At 39.2% G+C, this 26,664-nt stretch overlaps 2 protein-coding genes across 5 annotated transcripts in view; one reads left to right on the forward strand and one right to left on the reverse strand.

Moving 5' to 3' along the window:
* rapgef5b (Rap guanine nucleotide exchange factor (GEF) 5b) overlaps nt 1-2,420 on the forward strand; it is a 46,927-nt gene extending 44,507 nt beyond the window's left edge. For all 4 annotated transcript variants that reach the window (XM_058393319.1, XM_058393327.1, XM_058393334.1 and 1 more), the window contains 6 exons: nt 527-617; nt 712-762; nt 929-1,016; nt 1,098-1,162; nt 1,276-1,330; nt 1,609-2,420. In XM_058393319.1, the coding sequence (XP_058249302.1) occupies nt 527-617; nt 712-762; nt 929-1,016; nt 1,098-1,162; nt 1,276-1,330; nt 1,609-1,727 (469 nt within the window). In that variant the 3' untranslated portion in view covers nt 1,728-2,420. The remainder of the gene's footprint in view (nt 1-526; nt 618-711; nt 763-928; nt 1,017-1,097; nt 1,163-1,275; nt 1,331-1,608) is intronic.
* A 448-nt stretch (nt 2,421-2,868) lies between these two features.
* The window catches only part of LOC131355083 (dynein axonemal heavy chain 11), a 49,403-nt gene continuing 25,607 nt past the window's right edge, over nt 2,869-26,664 (reverse strand). Inside the window, exons 52-82 of the mRNA XM_058393305.1 lie at nt 26,015-26,177; nt 25,219-25,342; nt 23,321-23,463; nt 23,046-23,207; nt 21,813-22,046; nt 20,496-20,642; nt 20,289-20,402; nt 20,026-20,169; nt 19,427-19,609; nt 18,245-18,346; nt 17,951-18,085; nt 16,427-16,600; nt 15,988-16,223; nt 15,725-15,847; nt 13,936-14,140; nt 13,623-13,787; nt 13,252-13,392; nt 12,965-13,135; nt 11,644-11,766; nt 10,820-11,013; nt 10,533-10,681; nt 10,126-10,253; nt 9,774-10,001; nt 8,742-8,933; nt 7,799-7,918; nt 5,982-6,221; nt 5,688-5,870; nt 5,331-5,446; nt 5,115-5,227; nt 3,948-4,088; nt 2,869-3,838 (exon numbers count right to left, since the gene is read on the reverse strand). Of these exons, the coding sequence (XP_058249288.1) occupies nt 3,591-3,838; nt 3,948-4,088; nt 5,115-5,227; nt 5,331-5,446; nt 5,688-5,870; nt 5,982-6,221; nt 7,799-7,918; nt 8,742-8,933; nt 9,774-10,001; nt 10,126-10,253; nt 10,533-10,681; nt 10,820-11,013; nt 11,644-11,766; nt 12,965-13,135; nt 13,252-13,392; nt 13,623-13,787; nt 13,936-14,140; nt 15,725-15,847; nt 15,988-16,223; nt 16,427-16,600; nt 17,951-18,085; nt 18,245-18,346; nt 19,427-19,609; nt 20,026-20,169; nt 20,289-20,402; nt 20,496-20,642; nt 21,813-22,046; nt 23,046-23,207; nt 23,321-23,463; nt 25,219-25,342; nt 26,015-26,177 (5,041 nt within the window). The 3' untranslated portion in view covers nt 2,869-3,590. The remainder of the gene's footprint in view (nt 3,839-3,947; nt 4,089-5,114; nt 5,228-5,330; nt 5,447-5,687; nt 5,871-5,981; nt 6,222-7,798; nt 7,919-8,741; nt 8,934-9,773; nt 10,002-10,125; nt 10,254-10,532; nt 10,682-10,819; nt 11,014-11,643; nt 11,767-12,964; nt 13,136-13,251; nt 13,393-13,622; nt 13,788-13,935; nt 14,141-15,724; nt 15,848-15,987; nt 16,224-16,426; nt 16,601-17,950; nt 18,086-18,244; nt 18,347-19,426; nt 19,610-20,025; nt 20,170-20,288; nt 20,403-20,495; nt 20,643-21,812; nt 22,047-23,045; nt 23,208-23,320; nt 23,464-25,218; nt 25,343-26,014; nt 26,178-26,664) is intronic.

Here is a 26,664-nt window from a genome sequence, read left to right on the forward strand (position 1 = left end):
GCTCTTCGTCAAACTCGCGCAAATCCTTACGCTTGTCCATTTTTCCTGCTTCTAACACATCAACTTTGAAGATAAAATGTTCACTTGCTGCCTAATATATCCCACCCACTAACAGGTGCCATGATGAGGAGATGATCAGTGTTATTCACTTCACCTCTCACTGCTCATAATGTTATGCCTGATTTGTTTATTATAGCATAGCATTGACTCAGGCCTCTGGTTCTAGTTACTAGTACTAATCCCAGCAATAGCGATGCAAGAAATTAGTTCTAAACACAAGCAAATTTTATGGACAAAAATGACAAATGTTTTGAAATAAAACATCAAACCAGTGTCTTGAGGGTTTGCTTATTGGTATAAGCAGAATAACTGACTGAATTATTAGAAAAATAATGGCATAACAGCCATTACCACCTCTGTTGAAAATAATTCAACATCCCATCATTTGTTATTCTTTACTCATGTAGTCTTATGTAATAATAATTTTTCTAAGCGATTCATATTTGTGTGTTTCTCACCACTGCAGCTGTAAAGCACAAAGGAACCTGAACTCATTCTTTGCCATTATAATGGGTTTGAACACTCCAGCTGTCAGCCGACTGACTCAGACGTGGGAGGTAAGATCTCCCAGTCAATGCCTACCACAGGTGCTCTTCCATTTATTTACTTTATTTCTTTTAAAAATCTCACGATCTTTCCTGCCATTTTTAGAAAGTTCCTGGAAAATTCAAAAAGCTGTTCTCCGAGCTCGAGAGCTTGACAGTAAGTAAAGTGTTCAGTGACCTTACATAATACTATCAGTGCATCAGTGTTGCTGCACATGACATCCATATACCACCATTCACTTCAGTCCATAAATGAGCACACACACACACACACCTTAATATAGAGTGTTACATCAAAAAAAAATAATGCTGTGTATTTTCAGGACCCATCCTTCAACCACAAAGCCTACAGGGATGCCTTCAAAAAGATGAAGTGTCCCAAAATCCCTTTCCTACCTCTGCTACTGAAAGGTAACATTCATCTCACACATAAAATACTGCTCTGTGGTGTAGAGTTTGGAGCCCTAAACAAACCTTTTTTGTTCCTCCTAGATATTACATTCATTCACGAGGGAAACAAAACATTTCTGGATAATCTGGTCAACTTTGAGAAACTGGTATGTCACGTTATAGCAAAACCGTAATCAATCACTTATTCACACACTGCTCAGCACAACCCACTTACTACCGATGTGACTGATGTGAAACTGTTCTTTACTCCACATTCCAGCACATGATGGCAGACATGGTGCGAGTCATTAGACACTGTCAGACAGACCACATGGGTAAGCACCAGCGCTGAATGTTTGACCAATTTTAAGTGAATCCTAGCAAAGGAATGTCGAAATCTGTCAGTGACTGCTGATGGAACAACAGGTGGAAAAGATAAAAGTGAAGAGTGTCACAGAGAGACTGAAATTTAATGCCACTGATTAATGATTTTCAGTCTACGTTAATAATAAAGCACCTTACTGTAACACTGTATGAAGAATAAGCAAGAAGTCAGTCTGTGATTTAAATCTTTTGATTTGTTCACACTTAAAATCATTTTGCTGTCTTTAAGGACACATGTTGACCCAGAAGGAGAGTCCCGATGTCAAAGCCTACATCAACTATCTACACATCATCGACAATCAGCAGACTCTGTTTGAGCTTTCACACAGACTAGAGACAAAGGTCTAGGACACATGTGTGTGTGTTTGTTCATTCATGTGTATCAATGACTAATGAGAAGAAGATGGTGCCATGATCCCTCTCACAAGACACTGAGAAGGAGGCACAATTAACATGCACAGCCACAAGGGGGAGAGGCTGAGCCTCGCAGACTGCACAGATCACAGGAGGAGAGTCACGACGAGCCAAGGACCTTCAACTTCAGCAAGTGCATACATGTGTCATGGCCCTGAAGAATGTGGGACGGCTATTACCCTAGCCAAGGCAATAAAAGGTATTTCACATCGGATACGGAGTACACTGGATGCTGATTAACAAGCCTGAACCCAAGCCTATGACTTAAACATCTCAGTCTCAGTTTATGTTATGGTTGTGTGATGCTTTGTGATGATCATAGGAAACTATTTCAATCTTAGACAATCAGAAAAACAAATCAAATGACAACGGTCTTTGCTGTATCTGGATTATTTTCAGGACTTAGCAATAGTAGCAACAGAAGTAACCGGTATCAGTGTAATTAGCAACATACAAGTGACACCAAAAAAAAAAAAAAAAAAGAGATTCATTACAAAATTTAGCATAATGGTTTTACCCATCATGCATCAGAGTTACACTATGAGAGCAGAGCAGAATTTTACTAAGCCGATTCCTTGCAGCTGAGATTTACATCTTCTGCTGATTAGTTCAGTATTAGTACAGTAAGGAGGAAGGTCTTCACCTCAGAACTGCAGTGTGTGTGTGGTGTGTTTCAAACCATACCGGTCTATATGATTCGGCTGTGCCGCTGACTGACCGGTACTGAATGTGCATGTTTAATAGACGTGTAAACATTGTAAATACATTAAATTAATTTTCTGGGTTTTTTTTTTGTTAACTGACAGCAAAGCAATACATTTGTGTTTATGCCCCCATGAAGCATCATGCAAGCAAGTATGATAATTTGCCTTTTTTTTTTTAAGTCAATTTATTTTAAAACCATTGGAAAAAAAAAGAAATTAAAACTTAGGACTGTTACATCATTGCTCATGTCTTTATTTTTCCTGTCTTGGTGATGGTTTCAGGCTTCAAAGGTACTCTCTAAGCACACTTGCTCACTGCCTGAGTGGATTACTGAAGTCTATTATAGCTCTCGCTTGAAATGAAACACTTATAATGGGTAGTGAAATCTCAAGAAGAAAAAAAATCCTACGTGAGTGACACATCGGGGCTTGTAGGAGGCCACAAGAGGAAAAAAAGCACATTCCATACGCATTGTAACAGTCAGCTTGCTTACTGTTTGTCTCAGCTGGAGCAGGAGCCTAAATGGCTGACCAGATGCTGTGACAGAACCCCCTGCTGTGCCATTACTGCCTGCTGGGAGCATGCTGCAGCTTACTGAGAGAAGAGGCACTGTGGTACGGCCTACTCAAACCTATCATTTCCTCCCCGCTCTGCTGATCTATCATTTCCCCGTCCTTTTAACGGAGCCTTGACATACTCGGCGGCTGTGGGAAGATTGCACAAACAATCCGTATCTCTCACACACACGAGCTAATGAACCTGTTATATTATATTAGCTGTAGAATTTAATATTGCACTCATTCAGTGAAAGTCAAACAGTCCTCATTTACAAGTCATCAGTTGCATCATGTTAGAATTGAAGGATTTTTGTCTTTATTATTAAATGGTACAAAATTGAGGATATAAAACATGAAAACATATCGCATGCAATAGACCAGAAAACTACGAAAAGTGTAAAACTGCTTAAATTAAAAATACAGCACTTCATTAAACCTCAGATTTTTTTCAACCATCTTCAGCTTGACAATGGTACAATTACGAAGCACTTAAGTACCTCTCGGTAATGTAGATAAAGTACCATGGGCTGTTCTCTCACACAGACAGCAGTAGGGACACTCCTGCCAGCACCCACTTGGCAGGCGGGTGTCGTGTTTTAAGGTGGAAGCTCCAGATGAAGCTGGAACCACGCAGCTTGGTTCGGTACACTGGGCATTCGTAGGTGTTATTCAGCTCCAGCTTGTCAGCAGGTACTGCGCGGATATATAGCACGGGCATGGCTGGGGTCAGGTCCTTTAGCACAGCCTCTGATAGAACCCCTGCTGAGGTATCCCATCGAGCACCTGGCGGAGACGCAGAGAAAATCAGAGCTGACCACAAAACTACATATTCAACATCAGCTTCTACAGAAACTTATCAGGGTTTATTAGATAACCTGACCTTCTCACTTACCCTCGATATAGAGCCCATGAACGTATGCTCCTTCTCGAGGTGGGTGGCCATAGTCATCCTTTGTCTTCTTAGTCACATCCACGGACAAAGCCATCTTGTCAAGTGGCCACTTGTTCTTACGGGCTATGCCCTGCATGATCGCTGGAACATAAAAGGCATGGCTGGAACTTTGTGTGTGTGTGTGTGTGTGTAGGTGTGTGAGTAGGCATGTTTTCCAATTTATGATGACCAAATGCCCCATAATGATAGGATTCCGAAAACAACCCTGACTTGACAGACTGGAAATTGGTTATTTGAGCATATTTCAACCTGAAGCAAACTTCAAACTAAAATTTTAAAATCAAGTATGCCCCAAAAGTGAAATGGGAAAATCTCCAATGAAAGATGACCTGTGTCCCTTTTTGACCTAATCTACTTACAGTGAAAAAATATTACTGCCCAACTTTAAAAACTTACACTGATCAGGCATAACATTATGACCACCTGCCTGATATTGTGGTGTCCCCCTTTTGCTGCCAAAACAGCCCTGACCCATCATGCACTGTGTATTCTGACACCTTTCTATCAGAACCAGCATTAACTTCTTCAGCAATTTCAGCAACAGTAGCTTGTCTGTTGGATCGGATCACACAGGCCAGCCTTTGCTCCCCACGTGCATCAATGAGCCTTGGCCGCCCATGACCCTGTCGCCGGTTCACCACTGTTCCTTCCTTGGACCACTTTTGATAGATACTGACCACTGCAGACCGGGAACACCCCACAAGAGCTGCAGTTTTGGAGATGCTCTGATCCAGTCGTCTAGCCATCACAAAATGTTCACTTGCTGCCTAATATATCCCACCCACTAACAGGTGCCATGATGAGGAGATAATCAGTGTTATTCACTTCACCTCTCAGTGCTCATAATGTTATGCCTGATCGGTGTATTTATTTATTCTTTTATTCTTTTTTTAAGTTGAAAAATTGAGCCAAGGTTAAGGTTTAAGTGTTTAGAATTATGTCACTACAATAATACATGATATATCGTGGGCATTAAATATCCCCACAATATTATCTAAAACTTTTGACTTTGTAAGGAGGTCACAATGAAGAAAACTAATAATGATAATGGAAGGTCATCACGGGGATAGGAAGACAAACGTGTGTGTGTGTGTGCTACTTGTTCACCGGTCAGGAAAGACTGTGGGCTGAACAGTCCAGAGAGCCACACCACAGCCGGAAGCACAAAGTCCTGAGTCCAGGTGTCCAGCTCTCGACACTGACTGATAACATCGCTAAACCTGGCATAATTTAAAACACACCGTACTTTAACTGAAGCGTCCTCTATTCGCATTCTCCCTGATACATTTCTAATATAAAAAAACATATTAATGTAGTCTGTACCACTGTGCCAGTGTGTTTGTAGAAGGGTAAGTCAGTCGGCTCCAGCTTTCAGGGACTCGGTTGTAGTAAAGTGCTGTCTGCAGAGTCTCCATGTCAGGAGAGATGCTTAACTCACCCTAAGAGAAAGAAAATACAGTAAACAGATTATATCCAAAAGGTTGTGAGAAATAATATTAATTTTTCACCATAGAAACTGCAAACACTGTCAAATACACTCGTATAATAATGTATGTATAATATATAATATAATAATGTATAATAAATGTCTATATAAAATAGACAGATAGATAAAAGCTTGCATCTAGCGAGTCCTTCAGTGAGAATCACAGAATCTGTTTCAGAAGATTATTGAGGTACCTTCAGGGCCAGGTCCAGCTGTGTGAGAGAGCTGTAGATCTCAGATATCAGTAGGTTCATGCGCTCACACTCCTGTAAACAGAGCAGAACCAACGGACTGCGCTCTGATGTCTTCCCCAGCAGCTCTGACATGCTGTATTTCTCAGGCAGCTTCTCCAGAACATCATCAAGCACACTTTTCACCTGAAGTTTAATTAACATGATTATAATGGGGATTTATTAGATATTAAGTTAATTATAAAAATTGCTGCTAAAAGCAACACAGTAGGAACAGGAGAGATGAGGGTCTCAGACCTTCTCCTCCACACTCTGTGCTGCTTCCTCTCCCGCTGAGTCTCGGCACTGCAGTTCTAACAGTGTGTTAAAGAGAGCGTTGGATGTGCTGGTCATAAACTCGATCTCTGCATTGGGATGCAAGCCGTAAAGACTTGGATTTTCCTCTGGCAACCTCTCATCCACATAACTGTGATAGCCGGCATAGTCCAGATCAGGAGGAAGTAAGAAGCCAGGGCAGAGGAACAGCTCTCCTTCAAACTGAAACGTGAAACATAAACACATAACCAGCCATAACCATGATAACATTCATATCAACTGTACTTTTTTCACTTTAGTCATTTACTACACACAATGAAGTATCAATCTGCACAAATATGTAAACTATATAAAGACTACACGCACAAGATTCTGAGCTCTGAAGCTCAGATCCGATCTCTCAGTGTTTCTAAGTGACTCATAAGTGTCAGCTTTTTCCCGCGGGACATTTCTTGTTGTTGGACGAGGACACCAGCAATATGAGCTTGCGGAGATTTGAATTAAGAAACCCATGAATTTTGAATATCTCATCATGGTCACCTGTCAATCAAATCTAGGTTTACATCTGAATGATTTGAAAAGATTAGATTTTTTTTGTATTCACATGACTCTAGCAAAATAAACCTCACCAAAATGTACAATGCAATTTAATTTACCTCCATTTTTTTATATTCTGTATCTTATGTCTCAGCCAGTGGTTGTATTTTTTAGATTTTCTGCTCTTTCCCCAGTCACAAAATATTACATGTCTAATCTTTTACGAGTTTCAAATTTCATCAGATAAAAGCTGGTGTTGGATTATGGGATCTTAATGCAGGAGTGTGCACACTTTAACTCACTTTAGAGCAGGCCTGATCACTACAGAGAGCTATAAAAGTGAGTATATCATCAATTCAATATCTTTTAGAAACATAAGCAAAACATTTTTTTTAATGTAATACAATAAGACGCCACTAGGTGCCACCAGGCAACCAATCAATTATACGATCTTTTACCTCCAAACTTTAAGACTTCCCTTAAACTTTCTTGCATCTTATTAGCCCAAGACATATTTGAAGACATATAATTAAGTCTAATAATAGTAATAAAAAAAGATTTTTTTTGACTATCATCAGCCAAAGGACTGATTGCGTTAGTCAATTATAAATCAAACATAAACAAAACATTTAAATGACTTAAATCCACGTCCACTCAGTGAACCCTGACCCCAACATAGCAGAAAGATCTTAACACGGTGCTTATAGCTCTTGTAGAATTGTAGCATTATGATTAACACCACCTTTTTTGGCGGCATTTTCCCTTCAACACATACATACAGTATGTACATAAGTACCTCAGTGCTTTATTATTTATTTATTAAATATACTAAAATATTTATTGAATATATTTGTATAAAAGTTCTATATAAGTTATAAGTAATATAAAAGTTCGAAAGCATATTGAAGGATTTCATGCTGGATTTCTTTCAGGTTCTGACTGGACACTTCTCAGAGCATGGTGATTAAACTGTACAACACATAGAGCAGCTTTGGAATTGCACAATAAGCAAAATAATACATACGCATAGACGCTAATACTCTTTTATAATTATTCTATTGAACAATTGCTCTAAATTCTGGATTTCATTAAAATGAAGGCTGTCATATATATAAAATATTTCCAAGAACAACACCAAAATTATATGATTTAGAATAAAATGAAAAATGGAACTATATCAAGAATATAATAAATTATACAATAGCAAATGATATTATAATAAATTATAAATAATCATTATAATTAGAATAATTCATTTTTACCATCTTTGGATTAAAGAGCTCCTGTATATATGTGCGACAGAGTCTCCGATCCCAGTCATCAGTGATGTGTCCTCCATACATGATCTCTCCTACCAGATAACACAGATCCTCCCACGGCACCTCAACCGGACAAGAACAAACACAATTAGCTTTATATTACTGCAATCATAACATGCCCCAATCTCTTGTATGCATTTACTTTGTCATTATAACTTTTCATAAAATATATATGATACAAATATATATATGTATGATATATGAGAACTGTTTATATGGTAATTTCACACTATTTTTTTTTGTGTGTGTGTGTGGAGCAGTCCTCATACTTTCAAAGTGTGTTGTGATCTGACAGCTAGTCATCAGATCATAGTGGGATAGTGTGACAAAAAATAAATAAATAAAACATCCACAGTGATGTGGGCGTCTGAAGGAGAGAAAAGAGTGTGAGTGCAAACCTCAGAGCTGATGACAGAAGCTGGAAGTTCACAGTCATTTGTATCTGTATTGTTTTGCAAATTGCTTCCTTCATCAGGCCTAATTGCAGTGATCACTTATGGAGTGGTGCGAGATGTCACGCGCAGTGTGTGTAATTACATTTAGCGTGACGCTTCATTGGCCGCCTAATGAATCCCCTGTATATGCACGTACAGGTTAGTGTTTGGTTAACATAATGAAGGACATTCGTTTCTTGGGTTTTTTTTTTTTTTTGAAGGGAGGGGAAATTGTGCTGGCAGGATAATTGTTTGTGACCAGCGTGATGCAGAGAAGAGGGAAAAAAACATGTTTTGAGATCTCACAGAAACACTGAGACTGACTCGTTCTCTCTCAGGTGGGATAGTAAAATCCATGTCATTTGCCGTAGAAGGCATTTTTCATCACACTATTTAAAAGATAAATAACAAGAACACATCGTCTCAGTGTTCAGTATCTAAGCTGTACTTACTTTTGAATTAACCTCCAGGTAGTTATACAGCACGTTAATGGAGACGGTGAGGTCTCCAATGTTAAACGGGTAGCAACGATTCCAACCCTGAGACCCAAACTTCCTCCTCTCGCTGACGCAGGCATGGAAATAGCAGAGAGAGAACAGGAGTGCTTTAAACTCCTGCTCATGTGAACACATCTCCAACGTTTCCTAACAGCAGAGAGACAGAAATTTACTAGAGGCTGCATGAAACAAACTGGCATTAATAAGCATGCACATAAGTTCCTCCAACATGTAATATACTGTAATTAATAAAATACCTAAACAAATATAAACAGGAGTTGCAAATGTGTCTGAACATGGGTGTATTTGAAAAGACATTTTATAACTTGGTGTCCTGGGAAAAGCTTTGACGTGGCCAGATTTTGTCATATTAGATGTAAATACTGAAAACTACACATATTTCTGAATTTAAATGTTTCTCTTGTGCGTTTATATCAACCAAGGGTAATGTAATTTAACATTTTATAGTTAAGACTGTTTATCCCCAATTCCAGTGTGATTTCACAACCTAGTCTGTGTGGAATAAAATATGAAAAAACATGACTGCCAAATGCCAGAATTATAAATTTAGAAGAGAAAAAGAGTTTGATTGACACTTCCTGCATTTAAACACAAGTATTGTTGTCTCTTGGCTACACTGGTCTCTGCAAATACTAACACTGATAGGGAAATAACTCAAATCCATTCTATTTTGTAGACTAAATTACTACAGAGTGTCTAGGTCTTTTCTCTCCTCTGGGTTGACGTCTTATGGCATGATTTCTGCATGTCATGTAAGTATTGAAAACCTTGATCAAACTGTAATAGAATCTGGCAAGGTTTCAGACACCTTTAGATAGCCTTTTAAAGTAGCCTGAAAGCAGGATCTTCACAGGCAGGCAGTCAAGGTAAGGATAGAATAGCTTACATTTAAACACTACCCCACACATATCAGTCTTAGTCCTAGTTTTTCATGGAGCTTCTAATCTCTGGCTGGTGCTCTCTGACCTGGCTGAAGTTGTGCAGGGCAGCATGCAGGCTGGCATTCATGCCTGTGGGTGGTTCATTGGTCAGTTTGAGTGCGTTTTCCAGGATGCCTCTGGGAATGATGTGCTCCTCAGGGCTGGGAGCAGGTTGTCCACTCATGAACACTCTGTACTGCGGGTGAGCTTTACGCCCTGTACTCTCCAAAAGACCTTCCAGATGACCCAGCCAACGCTCCACTAAATGCACATTCTGATAAAAAAAAAAAAAAAGATCATTGCATGGGCTTGGGAAATGGATCTTGATGCAGTCTGATGGACTTACAGGACCTACCATAAACACTAAAAGGAAGAGCTGAAAAAGAGTGGTATAGTACCTGTAGAATGACCCAGTGGCCTTTTGTAGCTGCCATTTCTAGAGCTTTCTCAGCCACACTCTCCTGGCCCTGTCCCAGTGAGATGTTATGAAGGTTCCCCCGGTCTATGGAGAACCCCAGCTTCAGCCCTACACATCAGATTCACACACAAAACATAGTTGAAGGAGCAGTTTGTTATGTTTTGCAATAAAAAAGCCACTGTGTATGTAATCCTGACAAATTTCCTTTTATAACCCCACTAATTCTGCCTACTTCCCAACTAGAAAAAATGTAAACATTATCCTGAAATGAAGCTAGACCTGTGAACTATATGCAATATTACATGCTACAATATTAAAGTTTCTTCACCATATCTTTAAAATTGTATAATTACAATAGGACTAGAAATACTTTTTTATAGCACATACCGAGTGTTTCAACATCTTTCAGTGGGTTGACTCCAGGAGACAGGATAAAGAAGACAGGTGTTGAAGGACAGCTCTCCTCATAAGACTTCTCAAACTCTACCCTGGCTGTTTCCACATACCTGCAGCCCAGACTCTCCTCCACAAAGTTCCTACCATTAAATGACCACAGAAGCACATCAAATAAAATACTGACCACTGATATATTTGCAGAGTATAAATTGTCCAATGTAAACCAGGTTTGAGTTCTGTACATTGTTGAGACATTTCAACTGTCTGACAGTTCCCACCTGAGAGCATAGCTCATCCTGTCAGGCCGCATGGCTCTGAGTATAATGAGTCTCTGCAGAGTATTTTTCTTCTTCCAGTCCAAAGGGAGGCGCTCTCTCTCTGGACACTCAGATTCCACCAGTTTCCTCCAGCGCTTAGGTGAGCCTTCTATATCCCGGTCCAGACCACGAAATGCCTCCAGCACTGACAAATCCTGAGGTTAAGATGATATGAGACTGAATATACAGTGTCGGTGGATATCTCAAGGTCAGTTTTATGCTTTAAACTTCTTAATACCATCATTTAATTCCTCCACATCAAAATGTAAATGAGTGATCTTGTATTATCCAGCATATGGCAACATACAGTATGTATGTCAGTGGAAGTTCTGAAAAAAGGGTAGAAAAAATGATACACACTTTTTTATATACTTTCTGATGTTAACAAAACTTGGGAAAAGTTAGACCCATGAATTATTATTAAGATTTTCTTCCCTGTTGGAACTACAAACACTTCTGAATGGTAATATCGAAATGAATACGAAGTTGTGAATGGAGAGAATTACAGGAATTTGGAGCCAGCTACTTGATTTGTTTTCTTTTCCATGTCATAATTCATTTGCATAAAACAGAAAAAGTCTCAATTCAAAATGGCATCTGTCACTTTTGCTGGAATTGTGACCATATCATTATTCCAACGCTAACTTCTACTTAAAATGTCATAATTATCAGCACCAAAGTGTTCCAATAAACACTGATATTCTTAAAAATCCAAACTACTCCAAAATTCAAAATTATGTTCCATAAACATGTTTCATATATGTCTGTGTTCAGATAGTGTTTACCCTGATGGTTCCCCAGGCCTGAGGAGACAGGAAGCTGACAGGACTTCCACTGCTGGACTCCACGGGGAAATGCAAAAGAAGATCCAGCTCCTCTGATTCAATGGACCCTTTCATGAGGAGAATCTAAAGAAATCAGATAAGTATGATTAAAACACAGTGCCTTGGTTTGATCATATCTTGGTTTGGTATTGAAGGACCTCATTTTTTTGTACATGGATTAGTAAATTAGGTGGACTGAAGTGGACATGAATTCAAAACTGAATTCAGAACTGTTGCAGTTTCAAGTCACCTGTAAGCTTGAATCTGTTCAGAAGAAGGTTGTAAAGAAATTCCTACTCAATTCCTCAAACCTCACATTGATTTTTATTTATTTATTTCAATTTTATTTGTCGCATACACAACCATAAACAGTAAAATGCAGTGAAATGTTTCAACTGTCAATGAATAGAATCAATAAGAATAAATGTACTAAGAATATATGTCATTTTCATATATGTTCAACTTCAATGAAATTACAATAAAATTAGAAATTACTATACAGGTGGGAAATGAAAGAAATGCGAAGGAAAAATGCGAAAACATGTACTGGATATAAGAATGCAGATCAGCAGCAGAACAGTATTCAGACTATTACATATTATGGGCATTTGTGCTCCAGTAGAACAGTATGTACATTATATGCTATGTCAGAAATCTGGTAGAGGTAGTGTCTGTTGTGAGGACAAGCCCAAAAATGTCCAGGTGGAACTGACAGTACCAAATCACCTAGTTCCATATGGACATTTTTAAAGTTTCCTCATAGAAGGTATCTTAGTTAGCATGTCTTTAAAGTCATTTAAGGTCATACACTTATCTCAGACATCTGTACTGTACTCAAATTCAACTTTGGGATCAAAGAAACAGACTAATCTGTTTTCAATTCATGCCATATGTAGCATATGTAATATCTTATATTTGTTAGATACCAAAATACCAAGCCCCAGGTTTATTCAGTTTGATGGGGTTGTAGAGAGGACAGTACATGTACACAAACAACAGCAGGCAAAACAGCTGCTATCATCACAGGGATTTGCATCCTGCTCCTTCCCTTCTGTCAGAGCTTTGTCAACGCTGACAGTCTGAGGGAGAAGCGTGCTTCGACTCTGAGGGTTAATCAATAGAAACGGAGCATGCTCCTCTGACAGAGCCTAATTGAAGTTAATGTAGGGGCAGAAAAGTGCAATGACTGATATAGATGACAGAGTAGTGAAAAAGACTGGGAAAGGGAGGAAGGCAGAGAGGTATGGGTGGGTAGATGTGCCAGTGTGGCGCGCCCCCTCACCTGGAAGGCAGTGTGGGTCAGAAAGGTGAGTCTGTCCTTCTGGAAGAGGCCTTGACTGGTGTACATGAAGACAGAGTAAGTAACAGCCTCAGTGAGGCAGAGGACGCGCACTGCCACATCTTCATCTCGTGGAGTTTGCTCTATCGCTTTGTGGAATACTGCACTAAAAGCCTGCAGATGTGAATGACAGCAATTGCAACTAAAACCTCAGAAAGAAATCTAAAAAATGTTGAAAATTCTGTTGTCTCTCACTTAATAAATGGGATATCAATTGAATGTAGTTTTACCTTAAATGAATACTGGTACATGGGATTGATGTTGTGTAGCTCTTTAATAATAAAATAAAGAAGAGTTGCTCTCTGTGCTACAGGACGGTAGAGCTCACGGGTCTCATTGATTTTCATTTCATTCTCTCTCGCCTCTATGACCTGCAGCAGACACAGTAACATTAATAAATACCTACATAATGTATACGCTAACAGAAATGTTGAGGTCTGATAACCATTACAAAAATATGACAATTACACTGTTAATACAGTTAACATCTCTATGCACTTTGCACTATTATGCTACAGCATGAAGACAGCTTCCTTTTTACACTGTATTGCTAATCCTAAAATACACCAATGTCAGGAAATGCCTTGCAGTATACTCCCACCTTGTTTTGGATGTGTGCAGCAGTGTTCTTTGTGTGCTCCAGCTGTTCCACTAACGCTGCATCTCGCAGGAAGCTACCCTCAGCAGCAGACAACCTGCTCAGCAGCTCATCCTCCAACTTCTTTAGCTCTATCTGACACAGGTTCTGCTGAGTGCTCAGCTCCAACTGTATTGGGAAATGACTGAATTTATAAAAGTACTCCAGTCATGTAAAGGTTAGGTTTGTACTTGTGAATATTTCTCCTCATTTTCCTTTGGAATTACTTCACACTAGTAGTTAGTGCAGTTTAATGGCGCAGCGTTGTATATCTAACCTTCATGGTCTCCAGGTCAGGCCTCTCATGGCTGACCACCTGTCCCAGGAGCTGCTCCTCCAGGCCAGCCTGAGTCACTGTGAAGTTAATGAGGGTGGTCTGGGCTTGCAGCTCAGGAGGGAAGTCAGGGTTGGCCAGCTTTGTGTGCAGAAGAAGCCAGAACCTACTGTTATACTCACAATCTCGATCCCCCAGCCTGATAAACCTGTAGACACATTGTACTGGATGAAGTGGGTGCAAAACACTGTATCATGTGACCAAACATATATGAAAAGGAATATTAATGTGTTTATTATAAATGCCCATTTTCAATGACTAAATGTAAAAACTCAGCCTAAAAACAGCTACCTGTTTCTGAAATTCAGGGCCACATAAATTACCCTATGAAAATAGTTTACAATCTATAATAACATGTCGTTTCAGTGTCACTTTTCCAGCTCTCTAATTGGAGCGAAACAGAAAAAGATGACAAATGTAACTGCTAGCCACCACAGGCAAATGATATTAAATAAAACCTGGAAGATTATATTCCCAGCAGCCAATATTTATCCCAATCTGCATTTCAATTAAATCAAGCCTGGCTGCCCAGACCTGGTGGCTTTTAATTTTTCTCTAATTACCCCTCACTAGTCAGCCAACAGCCCTGGTTCTTAAGCCAGCACTTCCACCAAAGCCCGGGTCTGCTTCAACTCTATATCTTCGCAAGACGGAATTAATGTACTATTGATAGAACCATTACTCCACCAAATTAAAGTCCCAGCTGATGGATTGGCTCATGCTCCTCTGTCAGACATGAAAGGAATAATTAGTATTCATTACTTTGCACTCTGCAACATTCCAATTATTAATGAACTTCAGCTGTGGAACCGCACCAGATTCATCACGGCTGTTGCGGCCGGACCGAATTGATCATGGGTGGAGAGTGGAGTGTGGGTCACCCGCAGGAATAAACTTATAGTCAGATTAAACACGGAGACACAGCCACGGGTCACTAGACACAGGTGTGAGAGTATGTCAGGTACAGAGAATGTAACCTTGATAACTAAATACTGATTTTTATTTATTTTTTGCCTAAATCTCATATTCTACGATAAAATAAGCAGTTACTCTTGTGATATCTGTCAAAGATTTTAGAATGCATAAATAGATAGATTACAATGATTTAATGTATCTGAATTATTAAAATAAATATCTGTGATACAACTAAGGTGAAACTCTAAATTCGAAATTCTAGTGCACCACTTCTACTTTTCGATTCTTAATTGTTAACGTGGCATCTTCCATCCATAACTTAAAAGGTATTTCTATGAAGACTTGCTGTCACCGCCAGCACTCTCTGAGAGCTGTCGGTGGATAAAAGTCCACTTGCTGTCCAAGTCCCTCTAGAGCCTCGAGGCTGATCAGTCACTTCAAGCGAGCTGCTTCATATTCAAGTCACACAAAGAATATGAGCAAACAAATGCACATCTATCACCCACCCTGAAAGCAAGATCAATACAGCTGCCCCCACCCCAATTCAACTCACGCAACACTAATTCATCTACAATTTAAACAGTAAGCTATCATATTGTACTAAGTCACATCTGACTATCTGCTTTTCAGCGCTAACAGAAAACCCAGACAAAATTGCCTCCGAAGCATGACATGCAAAAAATAATTTGCGAAAATGAAAATCCATGTAAACATATTTTTATATGAAAAAATAGCTATATGACTATAATTCTGTAGTTTCAGTTTTACTGCAGGTGATGTGAATATAAGCTAAATCTAATATCAGTGTAACTCTTGCCTTCCTTTGTTGGTAGTGTTCCTGGCTAGCAGAGATTCCAGGATTGCATCCAGTTTCTCCTCCACATTCTCAATCAACACAACTTCACCAAAGACCAGTGCTTGCTCAATCGCATCCAGATATCTGGATAGTAAATTAAGAAGAAAAAAGGGAAAAAACAGAATATGATGTCTGCTGATACTACACTTAATCTTGAACTTATGGATAACTACACAGTCAATAAACATTAACAACAGGTGATACAGCAGGATATTCATCTTCACCTTTTCTCTCCATGCTGTAGCACTTTGAGTCCAGGTCCGTAAAGGTTGCGGAGCCACTTGCTGGCCTGTTGCTGGGGGTCTACAAGAAGTGGCCAGCGCTGGCTGCAAGTCAGGATCACAGCGTTCTCCGCAGACAGCCTATCGGGTGGCAGGCCCTGGTTGTGCCAGGCGGCAATGCTGGATTGCTCAGCCAGCAGCAGGATAGGGTCCAGGCCTTCTGTCAGCGGGATGAGGGGCTGGAACACAAGGTGTGAGGAGAGGAAAACACACAGTGATGCTATTCAGATCAATGCTTCACTGATTTTGGTATGCAGTTACAGAAGTAAAGTAATAGTATTCTGTAATGTAGAAAATCCTAAAATATTGCATACAGGGTAGGAAATCCCTGAAAATCGTTCCTGAGGAACAATCAATCAGTTAGAATAAGCCAGATACATACTTTCAGTTTCTTGAGAAAAGGCTTCCATGTGCCCTCTAAAAGCTGTTGCCTGTAAGGCTGCGTAAAATATCCAGCATACGAGACAAAGGCAGCAGCCAGTAACACATCCCCACACAGGGTCTTCTGCTGAGCCTCCAGCTCCAGAGCAACTTCTGACCACCGCACATTCTCAGACTGCACACAGGAAGATAAGGGGGAAAAAACAGCTTTCTCAAACCGTCTCAAAAGTGTTACTTTACAGCAAAAGTTCAGAAAATACCCCACCCCCCACCCCCCGCATGTTGTTTTAATTCATCTGAAGCTTATATGGTTATATCCATGCAGACAACTTTACAGCATCAATTGTCAGGGGTGGAGGAAGATGAACGTATGGACCATATGTTGACTGTGTTCCCTCCCCATTGATCATACACATTAAAAGAACATGAGCAATAAAGTATACAATTGCAATTCACCTAAACTGGCTTTGAAAGTGTAGTTACGGTTTCACTCCGCATCAATTTAGCCCTCATTTAGAACTTCAATAATATGGCTGAGATGCTACCGCAGCGATAAATCTTGCCTAACACTGGCTATGCAGGGTCGAGCATGCAGAACATGTCACATAATAAATTGTCAGACAGTTAAAAATCACTATCATTTTTTGCCTAATGTATTATGGATTGCTTGGAATATCACTCAGTCCTGGCTGAAGTGTTTTTAATTTCCAACAGATGTTGAGGCTTTGCGGTGAGTTAATGATTAAATATAGATGGGCTGATTTATTAGTCTAAACACTATTGCTTCCAGGTCAATGGCATAAAGACAAATCATCTGTCTTGATATGCATAAAGGCCAAGCTGTCCCATTCTTACCCGATTCATTTCTCTGAAAAGGAAGTAGAATGTTCATAAAGAAAAAAAAAAAAAAACAGAAAAAAAAACACTAAAAGAAATATTGCTTTCATTTTATTTCACATTAACAGCGGTAAAGATTTTGGATAATCCGGGTGATAAATGTCCAAGTATGCTATAGGAAAAATGTAAGCATACAGTGTATGTGTAATACTTTTTGACGCAGAATACCAAATTGGAAAGTGATTATTAATAGTAAAATTAATCAGTTAAAATGGACCTGTAATTAACATTTCATTTAATACATGTATATTAGTAGAATATTGTCACATTTGTATTTTATGAGACTTTCTATACACTTAAAATTAGTATATTCAATAGAACATGATATCTAATCACCTTGTAATTCTCAGATTGTGTTATGTACAAACCAAACTGTACACATGATTTGTTATTTTGGCACAGTAAAGAAAAAGGGCCAGTAGGCTTTCACTCTCCCTCTACCCTCACCTCTATTTGGCCAGTGTCCACTGACCTCTTGGCTAGTTCAGTAGCTGTTTTGTCATGGTGCAGCCCTTCCTTCCTAACTCAGCATCTCTGTTTCTAGCCAAAACTATAATCCGTATCAGTACCCCAAAAGCATGTCGTGTAGCCAGATGCTGACCCTAGGCCTACTTGTTCATGTAAGTACCTGCAAGCCTCCCACCAACCGACTGGCCAGCTCGATGGTCTGTCTGGTGCGGGTCACTTCCTCCTGGCAGTGCAGTTTTTCAGCTGCTGCTCTCTCAAACTGAGCTGTGAGGCTCTGCAAATGCCTGTCTAGATCCTGAATATAATACACACACAGACAGGAGGAAAGGACATGTCTCAATACATAGCAACACTGCAATTTTAAGCATGCTGGGTAAGTTCTTTGGGTAATGCATCTATATACTTACAAACAAATGTAAGCTTCAAAATAATTTAAAAGTAGCAGAATACTTGCGTCCAGTTTCTTTCTAATGGTGAGCACTTTAGCTGTAGCATTGTCCAGCTCAGTGTTGGCCTGAGAAAGAGCCTGACGCTTTGGTACAACCTGACAGTACACCTGAAAAACAAGTTATTGCAGAAATGTAATTCTTTACCTCACGCTGGGTCCATATACAGTACACTCACTGAGCACTTTATTAGGAACGATTTACTAATACTGGGTTGGGCCCCACTTTTCTTAAAACAACCTTAATTCTTCAGATTCCACAAGACAATGGAAACACTCCTTTGAGATTCAGCTCCATGTTGACATTTCCTACTTATTTTTCAGATGCACTTTCATGCTGTGAATCTCCCGTTCTACCATATCCCTAAAGTGTTCTACTTTCCCAGTCACTGGATTCAGATCCAGTGACTGGGAAGGTGACTGAAGAACACTAAACTCATTGACATGTTCATGAAAGCAGTTTTCTTTGTGACATTGTGCATTATCATGCTGGAAGTAGCCTTTAGATGATGGGAGATTGTGGCTGTGAAGTGATGCACATGATCAACACCAATAATTAAATAGTCTGTGCCATTCAAGCAAAGACTGATAAGTATTAAAAGGCCCAAAGTGTGCCAAGAAAACATTCCCCACACCATTACACCACCTCCACCAGCCTGCACTGTTGACACAAGGCAGGTTGGATCCATGGATTCACGGTGTTGGTGCCAAATTCTGACCCTACCATCTGTGTCTCAGCAGATATCGAGTTTTATCACACCAGGCTACATGGCTTCATTTTTCCAGTCTTCAGATGTCCAGATTTGGTGAGCTTGTGTACACTGCAGCCTCAGCTTTCTGCTTTTGGCAGACAGGCACTTAACACAACATACTGTAGTTGTAGATCATCTGTTTGACTTGTCATAATCACTGAGCTCACATTTTTCCTATTCTGATGGTTGACATGAACATTACCTGAAGTTGGATTGCACTGCTGATACACGATTGGCAGATAATTGCATGAATGAGTATGTGTACAGATGTTCTTAATAGAGTGTTTGGTGAGTGCACGTTACATGCATACTTTTTCATTTCAAAATGAAAAACATAATGTTGTCTTTAAAATATTAAATATGTATACCTAAATATGTACTATTTTAAAGAATATACAGAGGAAAATTATATGTATATGAGGTTTATGAGATTTCTCACCTCATAGTAGCGCACGATATTGATGGTCCAGGCACAGAGCCCAGCAGCAGCATAGGACTTGGTGCGAACATGTTCAGGGTGAAACTCTGGATTACTGAGGTACTCCTGCTTCACTGTATTAAGACACTGCTCAGGTATGTGCTCCTTATCATAGTAAACCAAAGCCTGCAGAAAGTCATCCAGCTACAGAAAGAAGATTGGGTCACTTCTCAGAATCAACAATTAATGCCTCCAATAATGTAAAAAAAAAAAAAAAGTATATACTGTTGGAGACCTCCTTTTATTTCAGAATATACGTACAGTTATAATTATGTTTAAAAATATCCAAAAAGCATATATTCTGTTATATCTCAGCCCAATGTACTTAGCAAACCAGTTCTTCCTCACAGCTAATAACTAAACAAGTCTCTCATATGTGATCAATCATGCATCTAATACCCAAAAGCACTGGCCTTGTTTGAAAAATATCGCATTTTTAAAGCATTGATTATAATCTTAGAGGTCTGCAAGTTCAAGGCCAGCCTGTGGATTAGAATAACATGAATCAGAATAGTGTACTGGGGGTTTCGAGGTGGGGCGATTTACTGTGACAGATTCACCTTGCCCATAAAGGCTCTGGCAGCCTTCCAGCTGCGATCTTTAGGAACACGTCCACGTGGGGCCAATAGGACCATCACTGCTGCCATCACATTTGTTACAGCCTCTGGAGGATTGGGAAACGTCTTTAACTCTGTCAGGTTCACCTGTACAGTATAGGTGTTTTTTTGTTTTTGTTTGTTTGTTTAAGGCCAGTTGTCATGCACATTCATGGAAAAAAACAGCATAAAGACCATTACAGAACAATGTTAACAGTAGTAATCACCTTGTTAAGAGTATCTAGAGCTGCAGTGGCAGCCTCTAAAGCTGGTTCAGCTTTAATCAGGTCTTCCTCACAGTCCCTCTGTCTCTGTGTCACTTCTGCCTTTATGGCTGCCACCTGAACAAAAACAGCCATGGATATAGTATATGTTCCCACTCTAGACAAACTGGCAATAGGATTTAGGTGCAATAAGCAAAGAGGCAGGATTACATTCTGCTCCTCTAGATCTGAATCCTTTCTCTTCTGGCTCACTCTTTCTGTCTGCTGTCCAATCTTGGTGATCAAAGCCTCAGCCGCCTGATTCTTCATATTCAGCTCTACTTCCTGAGAGTTCAGTTTAGCCATAAGCTCTCCCACCTAAGTACACATATGCATGAACTTAAAATAATGTTATCACATGCAAAGGCATTTTGAATCACACACACACACACACACACCTAGAGGCTATTTAGAGTTCCAAATTGACCTGTTTTTAAACAATGAGTGGAAAACTGAGTACCCAGAAGAAACCTACACATACACAGGGTGGACATGTGAATCTCCACACAAGCAGGAAGCAGATCTCAGCATCAAATGCAGGATCCTGAAGATGCAAGGATGTGATGTCATCCTCTGCACCAGGCTGTCACCCCACAAGTGTGCCAAAACTTTGCAAAACCTCCCTTCATAAAACTGTAACCCTCATCAATCTGAATAAATATGGGCATGTCAAGACACAACACTGTAATAATGCTTTTATAATGCCTTTTAGTGTTCAATGAGGATTGAATTATTTCTAGTACCTCTCATCACAGATGGTGGCAAACAATTATCAGTGGATAATGGATTACTTACTGTCCATCAGGACTCCTCTATCCTAATAGCAGTTAGAATAAGAAAAGATAAATTCTGTCAAAACTATCTTCTAAAATTATGAAAATATACCTGTTAAATCCACTCTTAATATATAAGCTTTTCAAGATCACTTAAATGAACAAAAATCTCTTTATAATAATAATAATAATAATAATAATAATAATAATAATAATAATAATATGAAATTGTAATAAATTATAAAAAGTAAATATTTGATTTTTTTCCTGTTTTTTCCTAAATAGCCTGAATACCCAAATACATCAAAACATTACCTTTAACAAAGTTAAAAATTCTCAATATGTCCTCGAGAACAGTTAACGCTTGTTTATATTCAAGAGTAATTAAGAGCACAGGTTTTTAGTAAGGTGGGTGAATATGGAAGAAAAGGGGGTGATTGTACTTTTTATGTCAATAGTTAAAATTTCATTCTTTATTTATTTTTTTATGGCTGTTTTTTAAGATCTTAAAAAGCATGGAAACCGAATAAGTCCTTAGATCTTCGAAACTGCATAGGTTACCATGCCTTTGGGATAAAGGAGTTTTCATGCTATACAAGGGCAAAACTATATGTAGATACAAATGTAAATTAAATAATAACTATAGAATTCTAAAGACTTTAAAAAATCATGCTAATCCACACTTCCAGGGGACTACTCATTCAGGCAAGATTACCTGTGAGGCAGTGGTCTTCAGTTTATGCAGGCCTGAGTTCAGTCTGCTAAGCCTCTGCTGCAGCTGCATGTCTCTCTTCTCCAACAGAACACCAAACAACTTGAGCAGTTCCAGGAAGCTCTTGGGTGTGCTGTAGTTGTGCCTCCTCTCCTTCTGCCGATAGCTCTCGCTCGCCTGCTTGACACTGGCATGAGCGTGGGCCATGAAAAGACTGATGGGTTCCTGAATGGCTGGCTGTAAAGAAGGGGAGAGAGAGAGTGGCTGAGTGGGAGCTGGCTGGATTAAGCACTCTTTAACATCCTTGCCTGTGACGGGCCCTGAAATATCATCTTCATAAATCCTGAATTCATCTCCAAGTTTGCAGATACTGGACTTACTCAATTTGAAATTTAGGTGCTGTGGGTGAGAGAGAGAGATTAGGCTGGGAAAATAATGGCTTATAGCTGGTGAAACACAGCATATGGAATAAGGTGAATGTGGCTAGCATATCATGGCCTTGGACTTTCTTGAAATATCACTGCTGCTGTAGCTTTTATTCAGTTCATATTTTGATGAATCATTAGAGGATAAAACACAGTATTATTATTATTATTATTATTATTATTATTATTATTATTATTATTATTATTATAGTGAAGTACATTTACTTTTAAAACGAAATTCCTCATTTAATTAATCCTGATAAAATAATCAACCTTTCTTTACCTTGATGCACTAAATATTATGGGCTTTTCTGGCACTGCATAAAATGACAGTTTTTGCACTTTTCCCAATGCATTTTAATAAAATATCAGTTCATCAGTAAAATTATCTTCATGAATCCAGCAACAACTGTGGGAATTTGCATGCTAACAGCTGGTCTTGAGTCATCTGACAGACACACACATATACGCACAGTCTGGCAATGCCTGAAACAGCTGTGGTTCCTTAGAGGGCCAGTCTGCATGTATTAATCATTGTTGCTTCATTAGCATAAATGATCCTGCTTAGTGATTATTCCACTGGAGCAGGGAAAACAACATTACAGATAGAGAGACTGAGAAGGAGGGAGAATGAAAGAGAAACTGTGTCTGTCATAATGCTCATGGGGCATGTGATCACCCATTTGTCTTCACTTTAGAATGAAACTAATGATGAGGGACCTGGTACAAAGTAAACAGTGTGATGAGAGGACACTGAAGAAGCTAAAATCGAACTTTGAAGCGTCAACTAGAAGTACTGAATATGACTCACTTCAATGCCACAGAGGTCCTTTATATACCGAAGGCTGACGGATTGCAGTGCCTCCTGGGGCCACTCGTGGAACCAGTCCACTGTAGTGCAGCTGAGGAGAGCCGGGAAACGGCGCAAACGAACACGCAGTGTGTTTCCTACAGGTGACATGCACAGCACCACCTAGACACATACACACACAAACCAAAAACACACATATAATCTAACACACTAAATAAAATCATCAGACTTATATTTAGACAGCATGGAGCAGTGCTCTATAGAAGTTGTAAGACCTTGAGATTTTGATGCACACGATCTTTGAAGAACCTCCAGCAATTCTCTGTGGTGTCCAGCAAGCCAGATTCACGAACTTCCCTCTTCACTGCTTTCACTACAGCATCCACCTCCTCGTCATTCAATAGCTCTCGGATCTCACCTGCGAGAGCAAGCAGCAGCAAGAACCTAGTTTATACTTTCTACTTTACTTTATACTCAGCTTCAATCATGGAAATACTCCATCATTTTTTCTAAAATAAAACAAGTAAACAAGTAATTCTTTAGAAATGTACAGACTACAAATGATTTTTATATAGCTACTGAAAATGAAGAGGAATTGCACTGTAGCCTTAAACAAACATAAATCATCCTCCTTCAAATTTCTTACTCTTTTCACAGCAACTAACAGGATATTACAAACATTAGCTGTGTTGTCAAATTTGCCCTGAATTTGCCGTTTCTTGTAATAAACTGCTGATCTCCTTAGATTGTTATGCACTGCAGTCTCTAAAATTTACAAAAAATGATACTTAAAAAGACAAATGTTTGTTCAGATGGAGGGTTCAAGTTGACAGGAAGGCTATAGTAACTCACAACTCAGTAAAATAACTCTTTACAACCATCTTAAGCAGAAAAGCATCTCAGAAGGCACAACATACTGAACCTTCAGGAAGAAACTGGACACTTGAATACGGTTATCTTGATTTCTGCTGCAACATACACATGTTTTGATAGGATTTGCATCAACAGCATGAATTCAAGGACCCAGCCTACATTGTGTTAATAGTGCAGGCTGGTGGTGCTGCTGTAATGGTGTGAGGAATGTTTTCTTAGTACAAACTGGGCATCTTAACAACACTTGCACCTCCTTTGGAATCCTTTTGGTATCTATGTGTTGCTATTAATCATGTGCATCCCTTTATGACCACAACTTACCCCATCTTATCTTTTTTCCAGCATAAAAATGTGCCACATCACAAAGCACAAGTCATCTCAAACTGAGTCAACGAATATGGTAAGGACTTTTGTGGCCTCTCCAGCCACCAGATCTGAACCCAAATCAACAGGTCTTGTAATGTTGTAGAATGGGAGAATTACAAGCACCTGACAAATCTGCAGCAAACATATCAATATTGATCAGAAACTCAAAGGAATGTTCCCTAATTCTTGTGGAATCCATGCTATGAAGAATTGAGGTTGTTTTGAGAAAAGGAAGGCCCTACCTAGTTTTAGTGTAGCGTTTCTAATAAAGTGGCTGATAAGTGGATATGAATATAGTTACCTTTATTGTCATTGTCTAAGTACCACTGAATCAGTGAGTGAAAATCTGTTGCATCTTTAATGTTTACTATATAAAATAGTAATTCCAAAGGTATACATCAATATACAATATGACATGCGTTTAATGAAATCTTAGAACTTTCATATAAATTCATCCAATTATTACATTTTCAGTAATAGATGTTTTTAAAACATCATTTTAACAGTAGGTCAACATAAGCATTGGTAATCTTTTCACTGTAGGTCTACAAATGCTATTAGAATTTCAAATCTTAAATAATCAGGTGCTTTATTCTAATTCACACACTGAGAGCAGGTTTTTGACCCCTTGGTCTGACATCAGTGACAGATGAGCAGCACCATCTGTGTGTTGTAGGGCTTGATCCAATGCCATAGCAGCCTGTCCCAGTCACCGTTAATCTACTTCACTTCCACCGCCACATTTACATGTGTTTCCCATTCATCAGACAAGCACACAATGAGGCCCCCTGTGGCATGAGAGTGTGTATTAGTGTGTGAGGAATGAGTGTCCCAGGAGGTAGTGAGAAGAGAAGCTTGCATTTTAGGAGCTAAGGATGCACTGCAATCTGTGTGTGTGTGTGTGTGTGTGTGTGTAAGACAAAACAAGCCTGACCTGAGGAAAGCAGGGTGCTGATGATGATAAGGAAGCACTCATCAGGGATTTGAGCATCTGTGAGCAGGAGCACTGTAGGAAGGTTTTTCACCCCAGTATTTACACAAAGACTTGCTAGATCCACCTGAGGGAAAACAGGAAAATACAAGGTTATAGAATGAGACAAACCTGTGCTAGCATGATTAAAATATGTTAGAACAAACTAAACTTTTTTTTTTACATGCAGTCACCTCCTTCTTTCTGTTTTCTATTGTCCAAAAGGTCAATAAAAACATCTGAAAATGCATCAGAGGATAAAGGGTATTTTGGGACAATGTATAAAGGGCATTGCACATGCAGTCTCCAGAGTGTTAAGTGTGTTGATCAATGCAGCAGGCCCAAATGGCCAGAGATTCACACAACGTGATGAATTAAACGATAGCAGCAGCCTCATCAATAGGGCATTGAAATATTTGCCCAGACTCTTTAATAGTATCTGACAGTCCTTCGTTGTCGAGTACAGGCAGGACTAAATGAGATCAATGATATGCACAGAGCAGGAGTGGATATTGATCAGGGGAAATGTTGTCTAAAAGAAAACATGATCTCTGTTAATGAATCACTGCCATTTTAAATTTATCCTCAAACTGATGGCCACTGTCATCTCTGCTAGTACAACTAGAGCGTAATGTTATTGCAGCATTGATTTGGTCTCTTCTGAACATTCCTGATAAACTTTTAACATACTTTTACTTACAAGTTCAATTATTGGCTACAATAAGCTGTAACATTTCACATTATATTACATTTTGGCTACCTTCAGGTCTTGGATGCTGTACCCCTTGTGCAGGATGGGTTGGAAAATGTTCATATTAGAGAAGTAGGCAGCCAGACGGGTCAGACTCTGTTTGCCACTGCCACCTACGCCGACCAGCAAAGCATGGCCACGCTGACACATCAGGATTCGGCTGATCCGGCAGCTGAACCGTTTAATCACAAAGTAAAATAATCAGCAATTGAGGACAAATGGAATATCAGAGGGGAACAGAACAACATGATATTATTATAGCTGCACTTGATACATACAATTCATCTGTTAAAACTGTAAAATAATAATGTTGTTTTAATGTTTAAACATTTTAATTATACTAAAATAGACTTTACTGTATATGCAAGAGAAATAAGCCTTTTTACTTTAGTCCAGAACTAAAGATTGTAGTTTTCTACTTGAAACTGGATATAATGATACTTTGGAGATATTATTAGGATCAATGCTTACTGCTAGTTGGCTACTCAAACCATGGCACATGTGACATTTAAAACAAAGACAAACATGGAAAAAAAACTGATTCGACAAGCAGCAATTTACTGTTTTGTTTCTAAGCCTTAAAAAAAGTCTAATTTTTGTTTGTCTGGTTATATGGGCACATGTCATTTTTCATCATAGTTTCATCAACCATAGGCCGA

The sequence above is a fragment of the Hemibagrus wyckioides genome, linkage group LG01, assembly GCF_019097595.1.
Source record: "Hemibagrus wyckioides isolate EC202008001 linkage group LG01, SWU_Hwy_1.0, whole genome shotgun sequence".
Taxonomy (NCBI): Eukaryota; Metazoa; Chordata; class Actinopteri; order Siluriformes; family Bagridae; genus Hemibagrus; species Hemibagrus wyckioides.